This window comes from Pseudopodoces humilis, chromosome 5 (genome assembly GCF_049639895.1).
Source record: "Pseudopodoces humilis isolate 2021_Gansu_Grassland_sample_001 chromosome 5, ASM4963989v1, whole genome shotgun sequence".
NCBI classification, from domain to species: domain Eukaryota; kingdom Metazoa; phylum Chordata; class Aves; order Passeriformes; family Paridae; genus Pseudopodoces; species Pseudopodoces humilis.
The window spans coordinates 15,678,293-15,705,941 of NC_142204.1; the positions used below are offsets into that span (position 1 = coordinate 15,678,293).

Consider the following 27,649-nt stretch of genomic DNA (forward strand, 5'->3'; position numbering starts at 1 on the left):
CTCTTTTTAATAAGAATTGCTGATTATGCTCCGTGGTAAAACCAGATTAGATCAAAAGGGGCTGAGAATCAGTGTTTTGTCTGAGAGACAGAACAAACCTATCCCAAATGTACAGATAGTACATTCTGTGAGTAGAAAATGAATTTTATGAGCTTTATAAATAACTTGATAATTAATTTTTTGTTAAAATTAATTAAAAATCTCATCCTTTATAGAATGTTGACATCTATGTTTATCTTTGTCTCGTCCCAGATCATCTTAATGGAATGATAGAGACACGTTCAACTTATATATAGTTAAAATTAATTGAAATCTTACTCATAGACTCTTTGTAAAGGAATTAGGGTGTAATTAAGCTAAGTTGTTAATGATGTCTAGATGCTGTGGTGATTGGCGCTCTGTGCCAGACTTGGGTCATTTGGATTTACAGATAAAGAAGCCTAAGTTGTTGCTGTGTTTCCTTTGTGGCTTGTTCAACACAGTAGGACAGTGGTCTGCAGGCACTTGCTGGCACCAGGGATGTCCCATGGCAGGGATATGCCAGGACCCAGAAAACCACCATACCTTGGGGATGGCTCCACAGAACTACAATTCCAGATCATGCAGGATTTGCCTATCTTTCCCTCTGCCCCTGGGAGAACGGAGCCTGCACAGAGACACCGAGACTCATCTGAGCATCCTCTGCACCCCTGGCTGAGTGAGAGGCTCATGTGTAGGGCCCGAGATGAAAACACTGTTCAAAGGTGAAAAGCCAAAGTCACGAGCGTGCTTTGTGTGTGTGTGACACCACAGCAATATAGTGACCATGTCCTAAAAAAGGTTAAATTAGGAGAAGTGATATAAAGTTAGTACTTCAGGACATCAAGCCACTAGAAATATCAGAAGGTAGGGTTCTCTTGGGCTTTCTTATGCTTCACTAGGAGTGATTGAAAAAAAATAAAAAATAAAAGCAAGCACAGTAAAAAAATTGCTAAGCAAAGCATCAAGTGCTGTTACAGTTAAGAGTACCAGTAACTTAGCAATAAAAATAGGACAATATCTAACTACACAAATTCTGGATATTCATAGCTGACTTCATATATAAGAGAAAGCAACTGCATTGAGATAAGAAATGAGAGATAAGGTACCCAAACTCTCTTACCTTAGCCCTGGAGAGATACCACAAAAGGAGGAAGTGGAAAATCAATGATGATGCATTTTACCAACAATTTAAATTCCATCTGGAAGCACAGAGTCTAATGTCATTCTTGTCCACACTGAACCATAATCATTGCATCTGTCCACTGACTTCCCTAATATTTTCTTTTGACCTGATAAGGAATCTAATACCTGACTACAGCTTTTCACATGTCTTGAAAGTCACAGGGAGGGTGTTAAGATGTGTCAGCTTAGTGAGAAAGAGAAAGGAGATGGGAGGAAATTATAGGGGGTGTGTTAGGAAGGAAAGCGAGGTGTGTGTTAAGAAAGGAGAAGTGAAAGACAATGCAAAATTAAGACAAGCAGAGAAGGGCAGAGAAAAGAAGGGATTTGCAACAGAGGTGGGGATGGAGGAACAGACAGAAAGGAAGGTGGGGAGATGGCTGGAGGGGGCAGGTTGACAGCTGTAGAGGGTAGGGTGTTATATTTTCCTAAAGTACAGATATTGGCATGCATAGGACTTGTGTTTCGGCTTTCTAGATAGACAGGTCTCAGTTAAAGGAAAAGGGAATGGGGCTCTGGACCCTGATAAAATGCATCTCATCTTTTGGTGCCCGAGCATTTGGCAGGGTAGGTGCTTTTAAGGTGCAGGTCATTGTTGTCTGAGGCTCAACCGTCTGCCTTGTGCTGTACTGCTAATTACCGAGGGATAAAGGGAGACAAATCCTGCCTGCAGCCTGGTGGAGTGCAGTAGAAGTGAATCCTGACCCCCATGTGCATAGATTCCTGAAGCACTTTGAGTTTTCTGGGTTTTTTTTCTTACTGCACGTACACGAGCACTATACAACCAGGAAGAAAGCTCTTCTTTCCCGATCAAAAGCTGTTTTTTCCATCTCTCACAAGTGTGTTTACTCTATCTGTCTGCTGCTCTGTACTAGGTTGAGGCGTGTGTTTTGATGTGTAAACGTAGCAGAGCTGCCTGCAATCTTTTCTTTCCCTTTCAGCATCTCATAGTGCATGATGAGATCAAAGAGGTTAAGTGAATTAAGGATCTCCTAAGCACAGCTTTTTGGAAATGTGTGACTGTTAGCAATGCACAATGGACCCTTTCCTCCATTTGTTCCCCCTCCTTCACATATGTACTCACCACAGCTTCAAATGCTGTATCAGATCTAGGGAGACCCATTAGGAAGTGGGCAAACCAGCCAATACAGATGAACCAAGACGCTTCTTAAAAGTGAGAAAATGTGCTACAAGGATTTCAGATGCCAAATCAATTGAGTCACTTGCGTGAAGGCACAAAAATGGAACTATATCATCTCAGAAACAAAATATTTGAGAATCAATTCTGGTTTTACCACCACTGTCAAAGCTTAGCTTCCCAGTTTAGCTTTCTTGTTCTTGCCAGGGATGTTATCAGCCCTCTGCCACTGCTCAGGTGCTGCACTGATGGACAGGGCTATTGAAATAAAAAGGATTTCTGGCTGGAAAGGCAAAGTGAATAAAACAGCATGGTGGCAGGGCTGCAGGTGGCTTTTAAAAGTTTTTCAGCAAAATGAACAGCAGTTTATTTTGGAGCAGCCAATAGAGTTTTGGCTGAATTGAGGTGCTTTAATTGTCTTAACACTTATGAATCTGTCTTTCTTTTAAATGTAAGTGCAGTTTCAAGAAAGGCTGTTTGAAATGAAAAGTCAGAAGCTTTATTGTAAAAAAATGCCTATATGAGGCCTTTTGGATTTTTTTGTATGAAGTATATCATAATTTTTAAGTGATTCTTAACTTTCCCTCTTTTGTAACATCTCAAAAAACAATAGAAAGGCAGAATCAAGCAGATAACTGCCCAGACACGTGTCACTGCTTTTGGGGTGCTCTGCTGACAAGGACACGTGAGGCTGTCCCTCAGAGAGGACAGCACCCAGTTAGGCCCACATGTGCCCACCTGCAGCACCACAGCCCCTGGGCAGTCTGAGGAAATTGCCTGACAGCTTCCAACTTGTGTTAAAAACTTCTGTGATCTACACCAGTATCACAGTCTTGGCCTTTAAGGTGAACTTATGGGGCAAGTCATGTAATATGATGAATTTCTGACTTTGGAGTGCAGCCACCAGATCATCATCCAGTAAAAGAAGCAGGACAACTGTACCTTCCTCCCCCAAAAAAAGTCCCTGAGATGGAGATGTTACAGTGCCATTCATCCCAAATTGGTCTTTCTAACTCAGAAGCTTACTAAGGCTCTCTTCTGGGGAATAGAAATTAAATATGTTTTATGGAGCAGGCTTTTATCACTTACCTATCTGGTCATTTCAATATGGTTTTGAGTAATTAAAGTTTAGTTGGAGCTCATTGGAATTTCTGTAGATTTCTACTAAGTCCAGGACTGACTAATACTGGGATATTAATTTTTTTTACAGTAAAACCAGAAACTCTGTCTCATGGCATGCTCTTCTAGCTCATTGAGTGGTTTTGTGAAACTGCTGTCAAACATGGTATTTATTAGGGTTGTGCACAAATACCTAACGTTGTGAACACACTGCATACATACATTAATGTCACATTCAGGTGGCAAAACATTTATAACTGTCACCACTTTCTGTGTCTCTCTTCTTGCCTGTCTCCAAACACATAATCAGCCCCACTCCTGGCTGATTGATGAGGTAGGTGGGGGATGGTCACATTTGTCCTCACGTTGCTGTGCATTCTGCAGACTTCAGAGACAGGTGCATAGGGGCTTTTGATTTTGGGAGTGCTGAGTATATGACAATAACCTACCAGTGGGATGACAGCTGAAAAATCCATGGTATGAAGGAACACCACCAGGGTCTGTTGGTGCTGTTGTGGGGGAAATGTTTGTTGGGCTTAGGTGATCTTAGATAACTTGCTAGAATATTTACTGGTATGCTCAGGAACTTGGGTCCTTCCATCCTGTTTGCCGTGCAAATATCAGTCCCTTCAGAGACCCGAAGCCACGTCTCATGGCCTCACACCACTCTGTCAGACTGAGTCAGAGCTCTGCCCGCAGGACTCTGCAGCATTAGCAGCACTCACTCTTCTCCTCAGCAAAGATCAAGGGGTGCTTTCCACGAAAAGGCAGCAGGTCCTGTGAGACCACATACAGCTCCAAGATTGTTCAGTCTCCTACCCTGTCAGTCAGTGCACTGTTTAGAATGGACAATTTCCATTAGCACTAGGTCATTTCTCAGAAAATCTCCCACAGTTTCCCCAGTTCAGTGTGGGCTTGTGAAATTACATCGGCAGCAGGACTGCTGATATGAGCTGAAGAAAAATCTGCTGCTAACCAGTGCTTCCACTGCTGCTGCTACCATGAGAGAAGCCTGTGCATGGACAGGTCTTTCTTGAAAAAGTGTGAATAGCAGCACGGAAAGTCACGGAAGGAAATGAAACCCTCTGGGGAGTGGGAACTGTGTGCTGGAACAGGGAGGCCCTCTGCAAAATGAAAACAAGCTGTCTTTAGGAGAAAGCTTTGGCTAAGCACCTACACCTGTTCTGTGTCAGCAGCATCGCTAGAACAAGGTAAGAGCTCACTCACCCATGCCATGTATGGAAACCCCACCTGCTTGCAGTGCTGTGGCCAAATAATGACTAAGTTCCCACTTTTTTTTTTTTTTAGCCTGATGAGGCCAGATAGTCTCACATGCCAAGTTGGATCCTACCAGCTATTTTAGGTGAAGGAATGTGCTGCCAGAATCAGTCAGAGCTATGTATACTAGCTTTGGAAGCAGCTCCATGCTGTTTCCCGAAGTCTGACAGGTAAATGGCTTCAAATCAAGATCACCATAATGAAATCCAGCATGCTCTCTGTCACAACTGCTGGACACTCTGCACTTCTGACCTCCATCAACCTCCCAACTCCACCAGGTGTAACCCCACACAAATGTTAGGCTGGAAGCAGTCACCTGTATCCTGCAGTCACATCAAACACCCACATGTGGTCCAGCCTTGGCCACAGTCCCCTGCCTATCAAGTGACAATACTTTGGAAAGGCCTTGGAGTTCACACTCCCCATGAGCATGGTTAATACAGTGGTCCAGCTGCTTCCCTGCAGTTATTTCTTCAACACAAAAATGCTTCAGGGAAAATGTTTTGAAAAGAGTCTATCTGACATTTTCATCAGGCTTACTGTCCTCAGCCTGTGCAAAGAGTCAGCTTTCTGAAGTTGTGCTCTCAGTGTCAGGCCACCTCCACCAGCAGCTGCTGGCCAGTGGATCCCACTGCCCTTGCTTAGGGAGTGTTTTAGGGTTTGTTAGGGATCCTTTTGGCTCCATGTTTGGCTCTGTTTCCAAATGTGGGAAGAGCATGCTCCATTGCCCCTCAGTTGCAAGCTGGGGTATGCTTGTCTAGACCCTTGTGATGCTTCTCTACCTGGTGTTCAAAGAAGATCTACATTGTCCTAAAGAAAATTCAATAAACCATATCTTTTAAGAGTAATTTTGCATCTCTGGTTAGCCTTGTACATCAGTTATACCATTACAACACATGACTATTTACATACACAAATACAGAAAACACACCTTCACATTTTCCACCAAGGCATCAGTGCAGCATCATAAAAGCCAAAGGCCTCTGATTTTGGGAGAAAAGTTATTTCAGTGTTGCTGAAATGGGAATCAGAAGGAAGGGGGCTGATCACAGCACCCCTTATTTCACCATCTATCAGTAACTGCCTGGCAGCAGAAACTGGACATATTCAGCTGAAAGAACAGATTGCCTCTCCAAAATGGGGGTTAATTAACCACCTGAACAAACTGAACAAATAAGATTCTTCTTTTCTTCATCATGTCACATGATGATTAGGCTTCTTTCTGGAAGTTATTTTTTTTAGCCAGATATTATGAGATTCAATATATGTAATTTGAAAAAGATGGGGTGTGATACAGACACCAAGTAGCTGAGTCAATCTGTGAATTGTCAGGGATGTGCAGTGATACTTTGAAAAGTAAATTCAAAGACACCCCACAAAACAGTGTTAGAAAATAGTTGTTTCCCTACAGCTGATCACATTGGTGGGGATATTGAAGATTCCTTGTTAGAGCAACTGCTGAGTCCTTCAATATCTGATATTAACCAGTTTGCACAGATTGAAGTCCGTGCCCCATTTCCCTTATGCTAGGAAAGACTTCTAAATTTGCCACATGAGAAGAATTTATTGGGAGGCATCTCAAGTTAGACTGGGCTTAATAGATGCCTAAGGCTCTTTATCCAAGCACATATTTGCTGGGGTACTCCAGCTGTGGGTGTGCTTTTCCTGTTTGCTGTAACATCTGTGCAGTGGGCTTTTGTTTGGCTCTTTGGTGTTTTTTTTCTCCTTCCCCCAAGCTGCTTTGGCTGCTCACCCAGCTTTCACCAAATTGCAAATTTATTTTCCTTCTGCTTTTGGCAGGCCCATATGTGGAACTGTCAAAATGTCACTGGCATCAATTGTGAAAGGTTAATGCCACATTATAGTCAGTGAGCTTATTAACACAGAAATGATTGGGTTTTGGAGAGGGGCAGGGAAGGACAAATGGGAATCCATTTTCCAGGCACCTGCTTTTTCTACTAAAATTTCTTCTTGTCACATATATGTTTTCAGAAAGTGGTTGCCATCTGCATAGGACAAAAATCAGCTGGAGACCCCATGAAGAATGAGGCTGTTCTTTGTGAGATTCCAGCAAGCTGGGAGAGGGAGATGGAGAGGCAGTGGGGGCAAGTCGGCCAAACTAATTTGAGTGTTGAGTGAAACAGATGTTTATTTCCACCAATCCAGTGGCTAGAGACAAGATCATGCTGCAAAAATTGAGTCTGATGAAAACCCAGTGTCAAAGTGGGAGATTATGGGTTCTTTGTTCCATGATACCAGCTTGGCCCCTTAAAGAGTCATGATTTCCAGTTGCTCTCCCCAAGCTTCTAGATGCCTGTATTTAGGTGAGAGCTACTGTTTTGTTTATTTACATCTCTGTGCTTTTTCTAGATTTAATCAGAATGAATTCCAAATCACCACTGAAAAAATTCCCATACTGCAGCTTTTATCTGTCCAAGGCCTTTTTAGGGCTTCTGGGAGCCTAGCTACAGTATCTAATGCATTAATCTTCAAAATGACCTGGTGAGGTGAGATTCTTCCAGGTTATGAAAACTGAGGCACAGAAAGCCTGACTTTCTGTGGTTTTTGAGGAGGTGTGTCCCTGTTTTCTAGATGGTGCCCTGAAGCCACAGAGGTATCCAACAATACTGCAGAAAGTTTGATTCTCCAGCTGGGAATGGGGACCTGGTGACATCCCCCATGAGATGGGCACTGTGGTGGGGTTTGGAGCACCATGGTCATGGGTAACTTGTCTCCAGGACCAGGAGAGGCCCCTCTTGGTCCTGACCTTGGCAGCAGGCTAGACAGCCTCCTGCAAACTCCAGCAGCCCTCCTGGAGAAAATCTGAGCACAGAATAAGGGGTTTGGTCAATCAAGCAACCATCCCCCACTTCTTCCTTGTGCCAAGAATTTTAATGTACTTCCAATTTCTCTTTTTAGCACACACAAAGGAAAAAGAAAAAAATTAATAATCATCTATAAGAGAAGTTCTTTTCAGACAAATGGGAAAGTATTCAATGCTGATATATATTTTTCCCCACATTTAAATGGTATCCATTTAAATGCAGATTTTTTCTGGTTTCATGTGTGGAGCCTGGAAGAAACGCCTTTCAATTTAAATGTTAATAGAAGAGTAAACTTCAAAATCAAAATTTCTCCATAAGGGACAGTGTTTTTTTCACAGCTCTAAATGTCTTTCTCTACTTCTTCCCTCTTTCTCCTCCATCCTCCTTCCTTTCTTCCTACACCTCAGCCCAACCTCGCTTGCATTAAATAGTCTTTTTGAAAACAAGAATACACCTTTCAGATCTCCTGAATGAAAATGTTTAATGCTGGGATCTGTGGGTTGAGTGCATTTGAGCAGAGTGCTGGGGCACTGATAAAGCAGAGATACCATCCCTCCACCTCCAGCCTTTTTCATGCTGGCCATTTATCAAATGCTCTGCTCTGAATGCTTTGTGCTGGGAGTATGCTCAGGTTTGTACAGTGTTTGGGGCAAGGGATGAAAAGGAAGGAAATCCTTTAGCATAATATTTTAGTTGCTCCTGGTTGTGAGCAAGGCTTTGGTGGTGGGACAGGCAGCAGAGGAAGAAAGTCAAATGCAGAGGGAAGAAGATAAAACAAAGTTACCAAGTCTCTCTCTTTCTGTTACCCCTCCTGCTCCTCCTCTGCTCCATTGCTGCATGTCTCCAACTTCATTTATCTTTGGGAGAAGCTTAGAGTAAATCAGCTTTTTACAAAAGACACTTAACACTGTCTGATACTGGAGTTCTGCATTCAGCTATGTTTTTTGCTTCTTGTCACACTCTATTTCTCTTTAATGCAAGCTTTTCTTTAATTTTTCTCATTGCTCTCATTAATTATCCATCTGTTTTTGTCCACTCTTCTTTCCTCACTGAAAGAGAAAGGAAAGGTTCTGGCTTTCCTTCTGCTTCCTTCTGGCCCTGATGAGCCTTATCCACCTTTGCAAGAAGTGGTTTGAGAGATAATAATTGAAGATTAAATCTGAATAAAATTCCATGTGGTTAGTGGATATATAGATACTGTGACAGTGGCCAGCATATAAAAAGCAGAGTGTAACAGGGCAGAGTCTGCTCACAGCAGAAGGGCAATCCTGTAAACTAAATAATAAATTAACTAATATGTAGAATAGGTTATAGGGATTTCTTTGTCCAGATTATTTTCATACAAATGCTACTGTATGTCATTATTATCTGAATGCCTACGAAGAAAAAGTGGTAAACTGGCTTCCATGGCCCCCTGGGAGATGGGAGGAAGTCTGATTTTCAGAGGAAAGCTTTGGAGCTGGAACCCTCCCACGGATGTCAGGGAAATCAGAGCTCGCTGGGCTCTTTGCTGATGCTCAGTTCCTTGTCCCCAGGGTGTCTCTAGGTGCCTGTGACAGCCTGGCAGCAGGGCTGTGTGGTGAAGTGCCCTGCTCTGCACTGCCTCCTGTGCACTGTAGCTTGTGGGGGTAAATAGAGTATTCAGTCTCAGCACTTCTCACCAGCACTGAAAGCACCTTTGCCCTGAACCCAGAGCCCATCACAGACTTCTTCCAGACCCCTGGAGAATGCAGAGAAGCTTCCATTTAGAAACGGGCTTTTCACCTGGCTTCTCCCACTACCAGCAGGGGTGGAGGTGCTGGGAGCAGGGAGATAGCACCTCACATCCTCCAGGAGGGATCCCTCTGGTCAGGCTAATGTGATGCTGAGTGACTCTGTTGTCCTTCCTCCCCATCAAGATCATACTTGTGCTGTGGTGGCTCCAGGTAGAGGTCACTTAAGAGATGACCAACATAAAGCAGTGTGTATTACCTGAGTTTTTCAAAAGTACAGGAAGGAAGGAAAATGAAAAAGGCACAGCTTTGATGTCATGAAGTCCTAAAGTCCTCACTGAAATTGAGCAGAAGCCATTTTATTTCAAATGTCTCAGATTTTTCAACACCTGCATAATCCACGGAAGCTGTGTAATGAAAAGCCTCTTAGCTTGGTCACAACTGAGAAATGTTTGCTTCACCTAGCAGGAGGAGGAAGGATTAAAGTTATGAATATGAAGAAGAGTGGCCAAAATTGCAGGTGCCTCAGACTTCCCTATTTCTGAGGAGAGAGGGAAAAGAGGGATGAAAGGGTTGACTGGGCAAATAGCAAGTGTACTCTGCTGGGACCAAAGCTTGGAAATATTCCTAGATGATCGTATATTGCAGTGCTGAAATCACGGATAGTAAATCTGGAGAGAAAGACTCTCTAAAACCAGGTCTTGAACATCGCTGAAGAAACAGAAATGATCAGCATCAGGTACCTTCCAATAAAATCTCCTCACCAGAACCAGAGAAAGAGAGGGAACGGTGTGGAGGACGTAGGGTAGAATAGGGTATGGACAGAGTAAAGCTGAGTTGAGCTATGCTTTGGCATAGGCTCAGCTACTCTGGCCCACTGGATCAGGGGTTGTAAGGACAAAGCTTTGCTTTTCTTCCTACCCTTCTGTCACTCAGAGCTGAGTAGCAACACAACAGATACCAAAAATATCCTTTTTCTTCTCTGGCCAAAGTTTCTTTTTGAGTGTAAGAGAAAGCAGGATTGGAGTAAAAGGCTGAACCCTTCCATGGGGTGGTATTCACAACCCTCTTTCTCCCAGGACATAAGTCTTGTGCCTTCCACAGTGGAGCTGATTCAGATGCGTTAAATTCCTGCTGTACAAAAGTCCCCTTTATGCACTGAACTCTCTAATACCCATGTCATAAAGTCTCTTGAAGACAAAAACATATTTTCACCCTCATGAGACACTTTTTCTCACCCTTTTCTGCCCTGTACTTAAACTTGTTTCCTTCCTTCTCTTAAATCCCTCTCTTATCATCATGGGGTTTTCTTTTTCCTCTTCTCTGCTCTACATGAGGAAAAGACAAGAATAAAATCAGAACTTGTTATCTGAGCTCCAGATAGTGCTTTCAGCCACTGCAGAATTTCTTAGGCCCCTGTAATTTTCACCAAATAGTGGAGGAATTTCTTTCAGACAGTAACACCAGTATATGACCTGGGCTGGGAGATCCCCTTTCCTCTGGTGCTTTATGACAGCTCACCAGAGATATGAAATTGCAGTGTCATGTGGGGTTTGCTATTTGCCAGCATAAACCTCTGACGGTGTCAGCCTTTGTAGAAGACATGACTTCATTCCTCCCTTGATGTACTATTCAACTGACTCTGAAATTGTGGGATTTCTTATGAAGGAAGGCAGGCAGAAGTGCCAGCAGTGCGTAGCTGGAACCTTCCTTTTGTGATTATTTCTGTTTTAAATAACTGTAAGAACACTTAAGAGCTCTGATGGAGGAAATCCATATAGGTTGACAAGAATAAATCCGTCTCATGGTGTCCACTCTCCATACACCTCATCCCGAGGGACATGTTAACTAGACCACAGCCAGCTTGTGAAGCTTCCTACAGGCTTTTCCTTATAGGTAGTTTCAGACGTTGCTGGCAATCAAACACTTAACAATTTATCACACAAATAACAGTCTCTAGTCAACAGAAGGTGGTGGGATTTTGTGATTTAGGAGAAATTATCCATGTGTCTTATAAAGGCCATTGTACCTCTTGAGATATGAAGGCTCACTTCATCCTTGACAGATGACAATTTCCTGTGGGGAATTCCAAGCAGAAAAAATTCTCAAAATCTTGTGCATGCAGGCTCAAACACAGAAATGAATATTTGACCTGAGACCTTGGAGGAGGCTTCTGGATTTTCAGGCCGTGAGCAAGAATGCAGGTTTGTAGTTTAGATAGAAGAACATTAAGCTGGGTGATAGAAAGTTTTAAGGTTTTAAAGTTTTAAGGTTTTAAAGTTTTAAGGTTTTAAAGATATAGAAGTAGTTGTAAAGGTAATAAGAAGTTTTAAGGTATAGCAAATAGTTTTGTGTGTCATTATATGATTGGTTAAGAACGTCTGCATTATGACAAAGACGTATAAAACAAAATAATTAACTACTGGTGTGAAAGTAGAAACATTATTTTGTGGCAGTTTATTGTCTAATTAACCTTTAAAAGACCCTTTAACCTGTGGTCTTGTGACCACTGACCATGAACACCTAGTGAACACGGTGAAGATGTTCTCACACCTTCATGAGACTGTAGAAGAAGAGGAATAAATCATGCTTTAAAACATCTCCCAGTGGTTGCATCTCTCTTAAAATCCTGATAGTTTCCCTTCTGGAAAGAGCTGATGAAGGTCTTCTGCTGTTCTTTCTCTCAACTTTGAGAGAGTTATGTTTTAGTGTATGTTTGTGTCATGTGTATTTCTGAGTCTCTCTGGTGCAGATACTTACATGTAAATATAATCTACTGTTACTTTGGTTGAAGTGGGTTGTAGTCACTGAGATTGCATTAGAGTAGTTTTTAAACTGAAGACTGGGTTGCCACATGATTCAGTGAAAGGCACTCAGAGATTTTAACAGAGTCTCAGGTAGACTAATACATATTTCTTTTCTTATCTCTTCATACCTGAACTGCAAAGAAATAATTAAAACTCTCACCCTCTATTTGCCAGCCTCATCCAAAATACAGTTTTAAGCTTTGCAGAGAGAATAGTGAGAGCCAGAAGATGCCACTCAAAACCAGCTGCATTAACACTCACTTGTTCATTGTACCTGGGAGCTGCTAGGGCTGGCATTCAATGGAAGACATGTCTGTCCAATTCTATCTCCCTGAAGTTTTGGGGTGAGATAAGAGAAGGGATTATGTCAGAAAAAGATACCTCTGTACTGCTGATTTTTTATAAGAGAAGTAATTTAAACAAAGCTCAGTGAAATCTGGTAAATTGTGCTCTAGGGCTGTGTGCAGTTCTTGAACAATTTCCAATGCATATATTTGTTTGGAAAAGGAAGAAAAATTAGTCATTTTGACTCTTTTCAAGTACAAATGTTCTCAATCCCTGGTAAAGACAAATCAGAGGGAATTTAGTACAGGAGGATATAGATCACAGTGACCTGCAATGAAGGATTATGCTTAAGAATTATTCCATCCCAGTCTATTTCTACTTGTGACGTTACTATATCCTGACATCTGTTCCTAGATGGGCACAGAAATGCATTTGTGATTTCCCTTTTGATTTTCCCAGTTTTTGGGACACCTCAGGAAAGAACTGTGTTGTACCCAGAATCTCTTCTAAGCTGTTCTAGATATTCTTGATATAGACTTCAGGGTGCTTAGTCCCTGCAGACCTTCTTCTACTGGGAGAAGGAAGGAGGAAATGCAGGATGGACTATCTGAAATATTATTTGCAGCAATATTGCATTTTCTGAGGGTCTGATAACAAGCACTGTAGTTTGATTTGCTAACCAACACTTGAGAACAAGCCGTTCTGAAAGCAAAAGCAGAGCTGTGTAGTTCAAGGGCTGTCCAGAAATCCTGCTAATACAGATTTAATTATACACTCCCCACAGACTTTTCATGTAGCTGGGGCCATGTTGACCATTCTTGACTTGGTTTCCCCATCTTTCAGAAGAGTCTCATACAGTCCTTCCTGTATGTGTCGTGAGGAAAGCAATCTCTAGTTTTTTTGGAGGTGTTGTTAAATTCTGTGGAAAGGTAGATATCAGCAGGAAGACTCGAGCCCTTGCTTTAGAAACATGACTTGCAATTTAAAGGAAGAGGACGAAACACCAGAAGTCAAAAAGGCATAATGAAATTTTTAGAAAGCAAAGCTGAATCAGAACATGTTATGTTTGCAGCTGCTGGGGTGTGAAACTTCTTCCACGATGTGATAACCAGCACAAATTACTTTATTGCTTGTAACAAATACAGATGGACAGATATCAGGGTGAAAGGAAGGGCAGGGGCACTTGCAGACTGACAGTGAGAACCTTCCACCACATGTTGCTTGGAAATAAATGGCTCTTAATCAGCTTTTCTGCCTTTCTTTATTTGCAGGAAATACATAGAGTTAATAATATTCCCAGCAGAAAACAAAAATGTTTTTAGGAAATGCATGTTGGCTTATGAGAATTGGTCTGTATTTTAATGACATTGTCTAAAATGCTAATGTTTCTCTCTTCATCACGATTCACAAAGCTTGTGGCTTTCAACTTTATCTGAAATGACAAAGCTTCCATGGTGGGATCTGGATTACTCCATTCTTTGTCCCTTCTCCAATGCTACCAGTCAAGAAGTTTGTTGTTCCCAACAAACATGAACATGGTACCTGTATTCCCTGCCCGATGATCCACACTGCTTTTGAGTCAGGATTGAGTTCCCTTCCTTTTACATGCAGCAGCACCTGTAGCAGTGTTAGATATGAAAAGTCTCCCAAAGAGAAGATATTCACTCATAGCTTTTAGCTGACATTAAAAAGAAAAAGGGATGAAGAAGATGTTTCTAAAAAATGTGTGGAAAGATAATATTGTATTTTCACCCACAAGTGATGTTGGTATCTATGTCCACACAGTGAATCATTAAAACTAGTAGTCATAGAGGAAAAGCATTAAAAATTAACTTCTGTATTGTAGGTTATGGAATAAGCAATGTAATACATTCCTTACTTCCACCTTGTAGCTACATTTCTAAAGGTTTGGTTTGCTGGATGGTGGGGAAGGGGAATTCAGTGTCCCTGCAATCTGTGCACTTTGTTACATTGTGAGGACTTGGGATGGGTACCCAGGAGAGGATGAGCTGCAGGACCAGCTTAAGCAACGCACATGAATGCACTGAGATAAGTTTGTTTGCTGTTGCAGCTCCCATTTGGCTGTATAAGATTCAATAATGCATTTTGCTGGCATAGTCACTCCTTCAGTTGATTGGTGTTGTCATGCCATGACCCTGAGATCCTATTACTCAGAGAGGTTTTCAAAAATAAAGAATGCAGAGAACTATTAATTTCGTAGTCTAAAAATAAACAAAAGCAATTTCAGAAAAATAAACCAAACCCAGAACGTGCTCAAACGTCACAAAGTGGTGTTACATGACAGCATGACCCTTTTTACCTTTGCAGGATGCATTCAGGAAAGGTCTTATCAGTGCCAATCAAATTCAGACAAAACCCCATCAATTTGTACTGATGAGCTATTGTTTATTTATATGTCATCCCTCCATCCTCAATTAGCAGAACAAATTTAGACATTGCCCTGAATACACAATGCAAATCTTTGCTTTTCTTCTCTCCTTTCCATGTCAAGCACCACACCAACAAACAGTAATCATAAACAGCCCCATTAATAGGGTTTGAGTCTAGGGAATATAGGCTCCTATTTCTCTAAATAGCCTGAGGGTGATGATTAATTTACATCCATTGAGTGCTTTTCCACAAAAGAATCACTTTGAATAGACTTGATCCCAGCACTGAACTCAGCTTCTGTGGGCACTGACAGGTGAGGAGTGCCAGGAAGATGCTGTTGGACAAGTGCAGGCTGATGTTGAATCCAGCTTTACAACCCCCTTTCCCAGCATGGCCGTTTGCAAGTGATCCCCTCAAGGAATGTTATGGCAGGACAAAAGCCAAATCGTTTTAAATAGAAAAGAAAGTTCATATTTTATTTGCTTCAGATAATCCCTAGTGGATGGACTTGTGAGGAGCAAATTTGCAACTGGCATAAGCAGTGGCAATCTCAAACTAAGCTCACTGAACTAGTGAGAACTAAGAGTTCATAAAGAAGTTCAATTTAGATTTCGCTGTGTTAGAAAGGGAATTTCAGGATCCATCAGCAAAAGAGGTTGAGGGAAACAAATGTCAAAATTTGGCCTAGAAATCTTGGTCCTACTCCTTTAACTTTTCTGTTTACTGGCAAAGTTCACACAGATCTTTGCAGGATAAACCCTGTTCCTGAGTTTGGCACACATGATGTGAGGATGCTTGTGATCCACTCTGGGGCCTATGAAAACTGGGTCATCAGGAAGGCATTGGGGTAGATCTGAGGGGTTCTGGACATCTTGTAGCTGAATAAATCTATTTAAGCTGAGCTCATTAGAAGCAGGTTGTTAGGGTATGTTTCCATTAGGACAGGCAAATGGTGTTACTCAGAGTCAGCAGTCACAAGTTAAATTGCAAGGGGTTTGTAGGGCTGACACAAAGAGCTGTGCAGCACCTTGGAGGGATGTGCTGTGCTGTTATGGAAGATGATATAGGGACAGTAAAGATTTTGTGTTTTCATTTTCAAATTGAACCCAGGCCGTCATGGACTGAAAAAGTAGGAAGACACTTGGCCATCAAAGATACTTACTAACATTTCTTGTTTTAGAAATCACTCTGAGAAATTTCCAAGGAACAGAGATGTTGCCTGGGGGAAGTACAAGTTTCTGCAGGAATTGTTAGGTTGTTTTTTTTTCTGTACTAGAGCTCCTTGAACATACTCAAATGTGGTGGGGCAGTCACAAAACCTAAGATAAACATACTTATTTTAAGATGTGGATCTTGTTAAAAGAGGCTGGTTACTGGTGGGCTGAAGACCTGGTTATCTTTATGTTGTCAGAGAGGCTCCTTGGAAAATCAATGACAATCTACAGGAAGGAGTTATAGCTTCAAGGGAAGGGTTCTGCAGATTGTGTTCTGCAACTTGATCTTGCATAAAAAGTGCTGTAATGAACATGGACCTGAGTAAACTGCCTTCAAGTCATACTGTCCCAGCATACCTATAGACTTTATGGACACCTAGCATTCTGAATATGAAGTTTTATAAACCTCTGATGATGGAAATTTATCACTCTTCACAAAATTCATTGAATCTGAGCTGTAAGTATTGCTGGTCCTTTTATCTGCTGTGGGAAAACCAAAAAATAACAGAAACGGAGAAATAGTCAAAGGCCAGCCAAAGAGAAAAGCTGCCATAGAGACTGGTGGATGATTCACAGTTTTCAAATCTTTCTCCTCTGTCATAAGCATTCTGTTTCTTGGGGGAAAAAAAGTCAAATCATTGCTGTGAAAAAAAAAAAAAAGCTTTCAAGAAAGAAACAAATGTTAAGAGAGTTGACTTGGTTGGAATTTTTTCTGTACATATACTCTTGACATATCAGTGCTTAAACTTTTTATGCGTGCATGAAGGGGGACAGGGAATAATCAAATGTTAGTGAAGATGCCCCCATCTGTTTCATTATCTCAGGGTGTGAATATGCTCTTTAGCTCACATAGTCCTTGCTCTTTCAGTGCCAGGTGGTGTCACTGCCCAGATTTCACATCCAAACCAACTGTGAAGGATTTTTTTCCCAGCACATGCAGGAAGAGGGTCCCCAGCTGTCCCATAGTCCCATCCTTTTTGCAGAAGGCAAATATGCAACACAGACAGGTCTTTAAGGATTCCTTTCATTAGGACTTGGGGAGCCTTTTCATTTATTTATGAAATAAATGCAGGTCAGCTCTTGTCACCCACATCAGATGTACTCAGTCCCCACTTGAAGAGCAAAAATGTTTAGCTCCAGCACTGTGCCTTCCTCCTACTCTTAGTGCTCCCTGGAGCAAAAACATCCTCACCAAAAATCACCTGGCAAGGTCACCATCTAGGTACAGGAGAGGAAATGATATGTCCTCTGTCCCAGCCGTGTATCTGGAGTGCATCCAGTGATGTCTGACACCAGAGTGTTAGTGTGCCTCACTGTTCTGGAGGCACCACGTTTCACTCCTACCACCACTGGATGCTATGGCCCATGTGGGAAGCCCAGAGGGGCTCAGTGACTTGCCCAAAATCACACAGGTGGTCACAGTTGAGGTGAATCCTGGTACAAAGCACAGAAACTGCTTTGCTGATCAGTTTGAGCAGGGTGACGAGGAGTAATGGCCAGAGATGAGAAGGCAAGATGTAAACAGATGTTGTGCTAGCGCCCAGAGACTGCAGTTAATAGGCACAGCATTGCACTGAGGCCATTTTACAACTTCTAGCTCCTGAGCAAGCTGTCACAAGTCACTTGAGTGCATCTGCACTGAGCTTCACTGTGTGGTAAAATTGTCACCTGCTCTCTATCTACCCATTCCAAGTTAGTAACTTAATTTATGGTTTGTCCTTGCTCTGAATCATCCGTACTTAAATCATCCCAACACACACTGAAGTCCTTGCAGATCAGTAGCATTTTGGATTAAGACTGTTATGAACCTCTGATGATGCTGATTTATCACTGTTCCCACTCACGTTGTTTTTCTGTCTTCCCCACTGCAGATCTGCGCAGGATGACAGCTGGTTTCATGGGCATGGCTGTGGCCATCATCCTTTTTGGATGGATTATTGGCGTGCTGGGGTGCTGCTGGGATCGAGGCCTTATGCAGTATGTGGCAGGGCTTCTCTTCCTCATGGGAGGTAAGGATGGTGGTGTTTGAAGAAATGCATTTTTCTTCTTGTTTTCCTGTTCCCTCTTTCCACATGTCCCTCCTTTTCTAAGTCACTGAAAATGTGTTTTCAGAGTTAGTTTACTTGATCTGAACTTGCTTTCATTCTGAGCTCTTTCTGGTGTATATCAAGAATCAGCCAGCCATAGTTACATTTAACTTCAGCCACAAAACTTGTCTGGAGTGTTTGTAACTCATGGTAGTAGAAAGGGTAATCTGAGTTTTTTAGTACAGTACTCCCTTGTTGGAAGTAATGCTGTCACTTAGTAAGCTCAGTAATACAAATCCAAAGATTATGCAGACGTTATTCCTACCCCTATCCTATTTCACAGTGGGACAATTTGATTCCTAGAAACTGTGCTGAGAGTTATAATCTATATTTATTACTCATCAGCTTTTCTTGAGTCAAATGAAACCTCTAGTTTATATCTCTCTTTTTTTGCTGTACCTATGAAGAGCATTCTCTGTTTTCATTTTCCCACTATATATACACTTTCTTGTAGACTTCTCTCTGTAAGAACAATTATCAATCCAGCAGCCCTTTCTGCCACCAGTTCCTGTTTGTACTTTCTCAAATATGGATGAGAAGGACCACTCCCTAACAAGGTCTAATCAATGCCTTATATAAGTGGTGTGATGGTTTTTCCTTCCCCTGCTGGTAATTCCTTGTCTGAAGTATTTTGTGGTTGTATTTGCTTTTTCATGCTGCATCACATTGGAGACCCACAGCCATCCTGCAGCTGGATGAGACATGCAGGCCTTTCTCCACCTTTGTACTTTCCTACTGATGCTCTCCCAGTTTACAGAAGAGGTTTTGTTTATTATTCCCCAGCTGCAGGCCCTGACACTGTGCTTTTGAACTTCTTCCCATTCCTACTACACCAGCCCTCAAGGTCATCCAACATTTTCTATGTAATGTACCAGCCTTCCTTACTACAGATGTCATCCAAATTTCTGTCTGCAGCAATTTTCAAGGCACAGTTACTTGAAATAAAGGGTGTGAGAGTCAAGTCCCAAACACATTGCTGGGTGAATATCTCAAAGTGAACACCACTACTTCTCTCTTCTTTTCTCTGCTGGTGATTTTTTGTTTAGCTGGGTTTTTGCCCTCCAGGCAGATCATCACTTCAGTGCATTTTATCATCTGTTTATCTGTACTGTGGTGTGGCACAGATCAGTGTGTGACATAGAGGAAAGATTCTGTAGTCCCAGAAGAGGAGTTAAGTGCTGGAGTAACAAGTATTTATGTTCTAGTGATGTTGTGCTGGTGACATTAGACATCAGTTCTCTCTGTGCCCTCAAACACATTTGAAATCTGCTAGAACCTTGTGCAAGCACACACTGCTTGCTCTTTGTGGGGATGTCTCTAAATGGTTTGTTTCGGGTGTCAAAACATTATAGGCGATGGCTTGCCAGATGAGCTTGGTGTTTCTTATTTATGTAAAAACTTAGTTTGCACAGGAGCCATTTTGCTCTAATCTGCTCAATTTACTACAGCAAAACATTCAGATTAAAATATTGAGAGTATACTAAATAAATACAGAAAACTTAAATTTTCTAGAAACTAGCCATGTCTTGTTTACTATTCTGAAATTATCATTATATATGGGTTGGTTTCCAAAGCAGCTGCAGAGGTTACCTTTTGGCTCGATGTTATTTGTGAGTGATTTGAAAGATGACTGATAAAGTTTACAGGTGAAAAGAGATTCAGTTTTAACTGTGTGTAATGGAATGGGTCACTCACAGCTTACAAAGCTCAGTGCAATGCAGCTGCTAAATGTGTTATTTTTTATGGAATATGCAATGAGACCATGAGGTGGGGTTATCTTTGGGCTAAGCAAAACTATTTCTGGACATCCTAATCAGGTGTCAATGCTAAAGATGGATGTGGAAAGAACGGGAGAGGTTTGCAGAAGAGCTACAAAAATGAGTTGTGGTTTGAAAAACAAGACAAAGACAGCATGCCACAAAAAGCCAATTGCTTGAAACTGTTTACCAGAAGGTTTATAATTGACTTGAACACAGAGTGGAAGTACCTATGCAGTGAGAAGCCATCTAATAGTAACATGATCTTTGCATAGACAAAATAATAACCAGATCCAGCAGTTGGAACCTGAAACTAATTGAAATGAGAGGCACCAGATTATTTTATCTGCCAAATTCTGTCAAGATGTATAATATTATAAATAAAGATGTGCTGGGAAGAGATCAAACTTATTTTCTGCTTCAGTGCAGACACGTGGATCAGCATTACCCAAAGGTTAAGCTCTTTCTTGTTTTGCACAAGTCAATAGCAACAGCTATACTGATTTCTTTTAACAGCAAATGGGCATAAAGTAACATTTACAAACTGAAGCAGTCAGTTAATAAAATACACAACTAGAGCCATCTAATCTAAAAGTCAGTAGCTATCAATGTTGTCAGATGGTGTCATGTGTTACACAGTCATTCCTTTTACAGCCAATGAGTCTTTTAATTTAAACTTTTTTATTGCTGGATGGTGTTTGAATATAAAACTGTTGCTTCTGTCATGCCATAAATGCTGTCAACATATTACTTTACTGTTTCTTAAAATGCATGGAGCCAGAATGCCTCTTAGTTTTGCCTAACTTTTTCTCCAATAATGGTCCAATAATGGAAAAACTGATTTGGAAGGCTTCTGCCATCTGACCTCATTGTAGCTGAGAGGAGACTGTGTTCAATTGGTAGCCATAGAATCAGACTGAAATCTAACCTTTCTTTCCATTTTCAACACCACTCATCTTGGCCATGCTTGTAGCATTTGTTCAGTTTTTATTTCTAGACAAATAGCTCTTTTGCAATGCGTAAACACTGCCAGCTTAGCATATCTATGGGGTTTGTCCCTTATTGCCCATAATTCTTTGAACAGGAAATCTCAACAGAACACTGAGAAGTGTGCTATAATAATCTAATAAAACCAGACGTGATTTGCTTGGACCTCTGGTTTTTTATTATATTTACCAAATAGTCTTCTTGCTAACCCATGTGTCAGTGCCTCATAAGGACTTGCTTTACTTTGCTTGATCTAATTTCTCAAGCAAATTGCTGAAACAAGTAATTTACGAAACACAGGCCATTATTTGGTGTTAGTTCCTCCAGAATCCAGGACATGTAAATTGTGATTTAGAGTCTGCTTTACACTGCTATTCTGCATGTTTTGTAAGCTAAAAATTATTAATAATTCATCTTTTCTGTTTAGTCCAAATGTATCTGTATCAACAGCAATCACAGATCCCTTATGGCTTCCACGGTTATTTTCCATAATTTTAGGAATTTATTGTACAGTTTATACTTGGATTCCTTATCTTGAACAACAGTGTTTGCCTGACCACAGTAGAACTTTTTTTTCAGTCCCTTGTCTTCTACAGAGCCAGATGGATACTGTAAATTATGTTTAGCACTTTTTATCTCATTTTGCATGACGGTACTGCTGCACAGCCTCCTGTACCCAGAATTACACTATCTGTTGTTGTTACATTCCAGTATTGTCAGTATCATTTTACCCTGCAAGGCAAGAGAGTTTCCCTTTTTGAGAGTTTCTCCATTTGGAATTGTGCCTTTAAATTTTGCTGTAATTAGTTCATTTGATTCATCTTACTTGAGACTGTTTAATTCTATTACAGAAGTGGGTCACACTCAAATTATACATGACTCCAAGCACATCCTCTTGCAGGTTCTTGTGTTTTCTCTTCATGCAAATTACTGAAAATCTGTGCACCACTAAAAGCTCCAACCAGTCATTTTGTAATTTTATAACAATTTCTGGAACCTTAGGAGCATCTGTAACACTACTTCCAAATGTCAGAATCCTGTGGCAAACGTGATGCTTTCATGCTCATCAAAGTACCTAGTCTAACAGGAATTCAGATAAACATCTACCTGAGGGAATGCACATGGAATATTTTATACTTTTTGTTTTGACCAAAGTAAATTTATTTGCACCAAAACTGTGCCTTTGCTTTTTCAAGTCTGGATGTGGCCACCTCCTCAGTTCCCAGGAAGTGGTGCTCACATTTTCTGGCTTTGAGCAGTTCTTTTGAATGTTCAAATCCTTAACTTGTTTGGGTTTATTATCATAGCAAACCTGTCAATTCTTTTGGTTGGTGTCTTCAGTCCCTCAACATCTAATTTATCAACATTTTTATCAAAGTCAAATGTCAGTTTTAGTTCCAGCTCCAAAGAGCTGAGATGCTACAAATTGCCACACTGGTAACTCTACCAGGGCAAATTCCATGGTCTCCAGGAATCCCTTCTTTCTGTTCTCCATCAAGTTGTTTGTGAATATTTCCTGTGTCATGATCAGTGAACAAGCTGATCCATCTAACCCTAGGTGTTTCTACCTGCTCTCCGGCACATTCATCCATAGGATTTTCTTGTTTCAACACCTCAGATGCTGCTAGGTTTGCAGTCATGCAAACCCAACCTCCCCACATCTTCTGTTATTGTTCTTGCCATATAAAATCATCTTTTAAAGACGATCTCTGATAGCCTGATGTTTTCCCAGGTCAGCTGATTTCAAACAGCTGTTTTGAAATATCATATAGTTTGCATTATTTCTAATTTGAGGGCAGGGCTGACTTCGAAGCTAAATGCTTCAAAGCCCTTTTCCTTCTCATCAGCGACTGCTGTGGGGAAAGTGGGATGGCTGCCTCCTGGTGGCATGGTCCAGTGTTTTGGCAGTGATTTAATCCTCCCCCTCCCTACCTTGTGCACTTCCCTGCTGAACTGCTGTCTGTTGTCCCAGCTGGAAATACAAAATGGCACTTCCAATATCATGTTCTGGTACTTGCTTCAGCACACAATTATCCCTGGCCAAAGCTACATCACTTGCCTCTGTAAATGTATTAAAAGACTGACAAAGAATGATGTTTTATCATCCTTATCAGAGCTCTGTCCTTCAGCTGCACATCCATGTATTTTCCTTTTGTAAGTCTGTAATTTGTACTGAGAACACATTTTGGTGAAATAGTTAGGGGTTTTATTGCATGCCTAACAAGGCAGCCCTTCGGGGAGAGACTTCTGCGTTGTCTTATTTTGTTCCGAATTTACTGCAAATGAATGTAATAAATAATCTCTGCATTTGTTTACTGGTTTACCTGTTCTCTTCAGTCTTATCAGTTTTGTCTTGTGACATATACTTTAGGGGTTTTTTTTTCCCATTTGCTAACAATTTCCTTAGAGAAGCATGTAATTTTACTAGCCTTGCAAATATTCATTATTCTTTGCAAAGTCAAGAGAGTTTCTTGCTGTAACCTTGCTTTAGGCCAATTAGAAATTTTACCATTAATAATTCAGTCTCTAATTAGTCTATTTGGAAATTATTCCAGCTGTTAAATACCCTCATATGTGATTTGGCTTCACCATGCAGATCTGTAATAAAACGACCTGGAGTCTCATATAGCAGCTCATTTCTTGTCTTTGCTGTACTTTTGCATGAGGTACTGGGCTGGGAGTTTTGCTTGGGAGTCTGAAACTTCCTTTTCTACTGGCTCTGAAAGGCCTGAAAGTCATGCTGTACACATACAGTAGTAGTATGGAGTTCTTCTGGCCTGATTTTCTGTTCTAGCATTTGCTTTCAAAAACATCAGGAATTTCTTTCATCCTCTCCTCCTCCCTCCTCACCAGTGGTGATCTGCCTGGAGGTTTCAAGTGCCATTTGCCAGTTCCACTTTTGCCACTGATCTGGGTTTCTTCTGACTCCCTCTAAGAGTGCTGCAGAGACATTACTCTTTGTAGCCCATCCATATTCAGAGGATCTAGGTCAGGGTTAGAAATGCTTCAAATCCTTCCCACAGCAGAGGTGATCACCTATTCTTTCCAATGGTGGCTGCTGCAGTAAAGATAAGCAGGCAGGAAAAATGTGTGAGAGGGAATAAAAAATTAAGTTATGCAGGTGTGTTGGCATAATGTAATGCTTTATTTCAGATATGTAGGAGAGAATGTTTATTAAAGAAATAAAGAAAAACACACTTATGTATGTTATGAGTGTGTTCTCTTTTTTTTATTATTTTAAACTAGGGAGAAATAACTCTTAATTAGTAATTTCCAGCCTTCTCAGAAATACTTCCAAAGTATTCCTTTCCTCAGTCCAGGGGTAAAGCAGCAAAATGCTTTATTATCCTCACAGCCAGAGGATGGACCGAACAATTAGACTGGGTCACCTTCTCGTGCCCCAGGTGTGCCACTCTTCATGCAGGGCTGTCACAAGGTGCCAGCGGGGATGAGGACACACCCAGGGCTCTGTGCCAGTGCCACCAGCTGTCACAGCACAGACTCGCTGTGCCCATGAGCTGATGGCCAGGCTGGGATGCCAACCCCATCAGAAAGTGGGGCTCCAAAACACGGCTTGGGAGCCCGTGCAGCCCCGCTGTCGGTGTAGCTGTGCTGCATGCGTCCATATCCTCTTTCATTCCTGCCTCCACAGAGAGCCTGGTCTTCCAAATCCCCGAGCCTCTGTGCTGTGCTTCCCCTGCCTGTGTTGTGCATATGTTAGGAGATGACAACGGAGGCATCTGTGTATTTGCAGCCATGTATCGTTACCAGCTGTTGAGTCATTTGAGTCTCAAATTTAAGGCGCTGTACTTTGAAAATAGCACGTAGCGGTAGAAAATAAGAGTGTTTGTTCGACACAACTGTGGTCCTGCCGTCTCAAAATAATCGTCCCACTGCTGAATAATTTAACAAAAATGGAGCAATTCAATGCTGCAAGTGTAAGGCAAAGCTCTGTGACTGACATCTTCTAGGCAGTTATGATGTACCTTCATAGAAGCTGCCAAGAGGAAGCAAAGAGAAAGATAAACAAAGGGAGAAAGTAAAGCCATTCTTTGGAATTCATTGGGAAATATGATATGTCCCACAGGGCACCTAGGATTTCTATTTTTCGTTAATAATCATGGTCTTTATCCATTCTTCAAAATGTTTACTTTTGGTGACATGAGCAACCACAACACTGAATATGGAAGGTATTTCCTTTGATCATATATATATTTCTTTCATTTACACAATATTATTCTTTGAAAGTTCAGTTTCTTGTGCTTCTTCCAAAAAAAAGGAATAATTTTAGAAAGTGTACATCCCTTTTTTCCCCCTATGGAAAGCCAAGTGTAAATGCACATGTGTGTGCACAAGTGCACAAGGCACAAGGCAGATCTTAAATAACGGTATGTGATCTTCAGAAAAACCAAGATCTGCAATAACATGAACTGTGCAGCTTGGGATAGTTTTTCTCAAAGGCATAATATCTTTGGCCACTTTGAAGAGTATTTACAATTCAAAAAATATTAGAAGACTGGAAAAAAAATGGGATGCTAATCATGCTTTATTCCTGTGGGAGGTACTAAATTAATGATGACTGCAGAGGAGCTTAAAAGTTTAGCAAAACTCCCTACAGACCACTGTGAGAACTTTTATTTTACTTTAACTTTTATTTATGTGGATTGACCTCCAGATGGAGACAAAGGCTGGTTTGTATCAAGAGATGCCATAAATGGGTTACGAAAGTCTTTGAGACCAGCCCAGGAACAACAAAATGATTCCCTCCTCTGCCATGCCTGCCCCACCCCACACGTGAGCACCCTGGCTCCTACTTGTGCTTTTGGTTAAATTTTGCATTATGCTCTAAAGTGATTTAAGGCTTTGGACTGGAAAAAACTTGAGTTAATGTACAGCACTAATAGGCTTTAAATGTTTAAAACTCTCAAAGGCTCTTGGTTGTTTAAAACCCTCAAACACATGACAAGGGTGTTCTGGAAGGCAAAAAAGGAGCTGATGAGGGTCTTTTTGGACCCATGAGGAGAAGAACTCAAAGCAGTCACACAGGCTTTGTGCCCATCAGGAAGTAATGTAACAAGGCCAAGAGCATTTATATTCAGGAAATAAGAGTCAACCTGTTTCTAGAAATGTCCTTTTTCATTGCCTTTAAGGTTTTGTCCCTCTTTATGGGGAGTGGGCAAGGAAATTTGGGTTCCTAACTGTGGAGAAAAGCAGGCCCAGGGGAGACTTTAATCCTCTTCACAACTACCTGACAGGAAATTGTAGCTATGAAGGGTTTGGTCTCATCTCCAAGTAACAAGGAATAGAAGATGAAATGGTCTCAAATTGTAACAGGGAAGCTTTAGATTGGATAACAGAAAAATCCTCTGCACCAAAGGGGTGGTCAAGCATTGGAACAGGCTGCCCAGAGAAAGGGTCACCATCCCTGGAGGCATTCAAGAGATGTGTAGATGTGGTACTTAGGGACATGGTTTAATGGTGGATTTGGCAGTGATGGGTTAATGGTTGGACTTGAGGATCTTAGAGATCTTTTCCAACCTAAGCAATTCCTTTAAAACATCTCTCCCTGCACAGTTTGTGGTGTCTCTCACAGACCTGGTTTCCTTGGTCCCATTTTAGGCCAGGTTTCTGAAGTGTGGCTTTTCTTTTCTTGCATCTTTCAAAACTAGGATACTGATAGGTACATGTCCAGGCATGTATGTATGGATACGAGTTCACTGTACATACACATGTCCTGATAAGGGGGTAGAACTGGAAGTGCTTCATCATCCAGACCAGTGAACCATTAGTAATCAGCCTTTAGCAACTGTTTCCACTTGCCTTTTGAATGTTAATTTCCTATTTTCACTCAAAAAATAAATATTTAGGAAATCACCAGGCAGACATACATCCCCTTTGCCATATTTTGGAGTTAATATAATGCCAAGATGGCCTGTTGATCATTTCCCAGCTAGAAAGAAGTTGCTCAGCTGATGGCAGGACAAGGCTGAAAAGGCAGAGCTGGGGGTCCGTGTTACATCTTTACTTCTAGTAATTCCCTCTGCTCTCTGGTGGACCAACAACACATTTTGCATTTATTTATTTATGCTGGCACTCATTTTGAAAAGGAAATAGGATACTCTCTGGAAATATGAAAGATCACCCACTTTCATAGTACAGACATCAGTGTGTCACTGCATATCAGCAACTGAAATACTCTTTTATAATTTCATGTTATAATACTCCTCAAGGGGAATCATAACTCTCATTACAGCGTTCAAATGCAGAGTTATATCTTTTATCCCACAGAATATTATTTTCACTAGATGCTATTTTTTTCCAGTACCTCAGGAATATATCTGATTCTCTAGGTGAATACTGGCACACCTGGCATTGAAATGTTGAGACCTAAGAGTTAACATCTCTGTAAGAAAACAGAGGGATATAGATGTGGTTTTTTTGCAAGTCAATAACACAACTGTACTGCAGTGTGTAGTCATTTTGAAGTACTGTTCTTTGGGGCTTTTTTCCCCCCTGGAAGGAAAAGCTCAACAAGAGAATTCATTGTCAACGCCATAGCATTTGATCTCCATGGAAACATTATCAGCTGACTTCAAAGTTAACCTTCAAATATGTTGTGGGTTGTTTTTTTTTTCCTGTGGCTTATTTCTGATGCTCCTAGATGTGCACTTGCAAGCTGTGGGGGAAGAAATACCAATACAATTCCACCAACCTTGTACCTGATCACAGGAAAGCACTGGAACTTAGGTGAAGGAGAGAAAAAGCTTCTTCAGTGAGGTGAAGAGATCTTATAGTCCGGAGCAAAAGACAGGGCAAGTAGTGTATGCACACCTCTAAACTCATTGTTTT

The 27,649-nt window shown here is 41.3% G+C and overlaps 1 protein-coding gene across 1 annotated transcript in view; it reads left to right on the top strand.

Annotated features, from left to right (window-relative positions):
- Nucleotides 1–27,649, top strand: part of TMEM178B (transmembrane protein 178B) — a 212,490-nt gene that overhangs the window by 176,065 nt on the left and 8,776 nt on the right. The window contains exon 3 of the mRNA XM_005527922.3: nucleotides 17,841–17,978. Within this exon, the coding sequence (XP_005527979.1) occupies nucleotides 17,841–17,978 (138 nt within the window). The remainder of the gene's footprint in view (nucleotides 1–17,840; nucleotides 17,979–27,649) is intronic.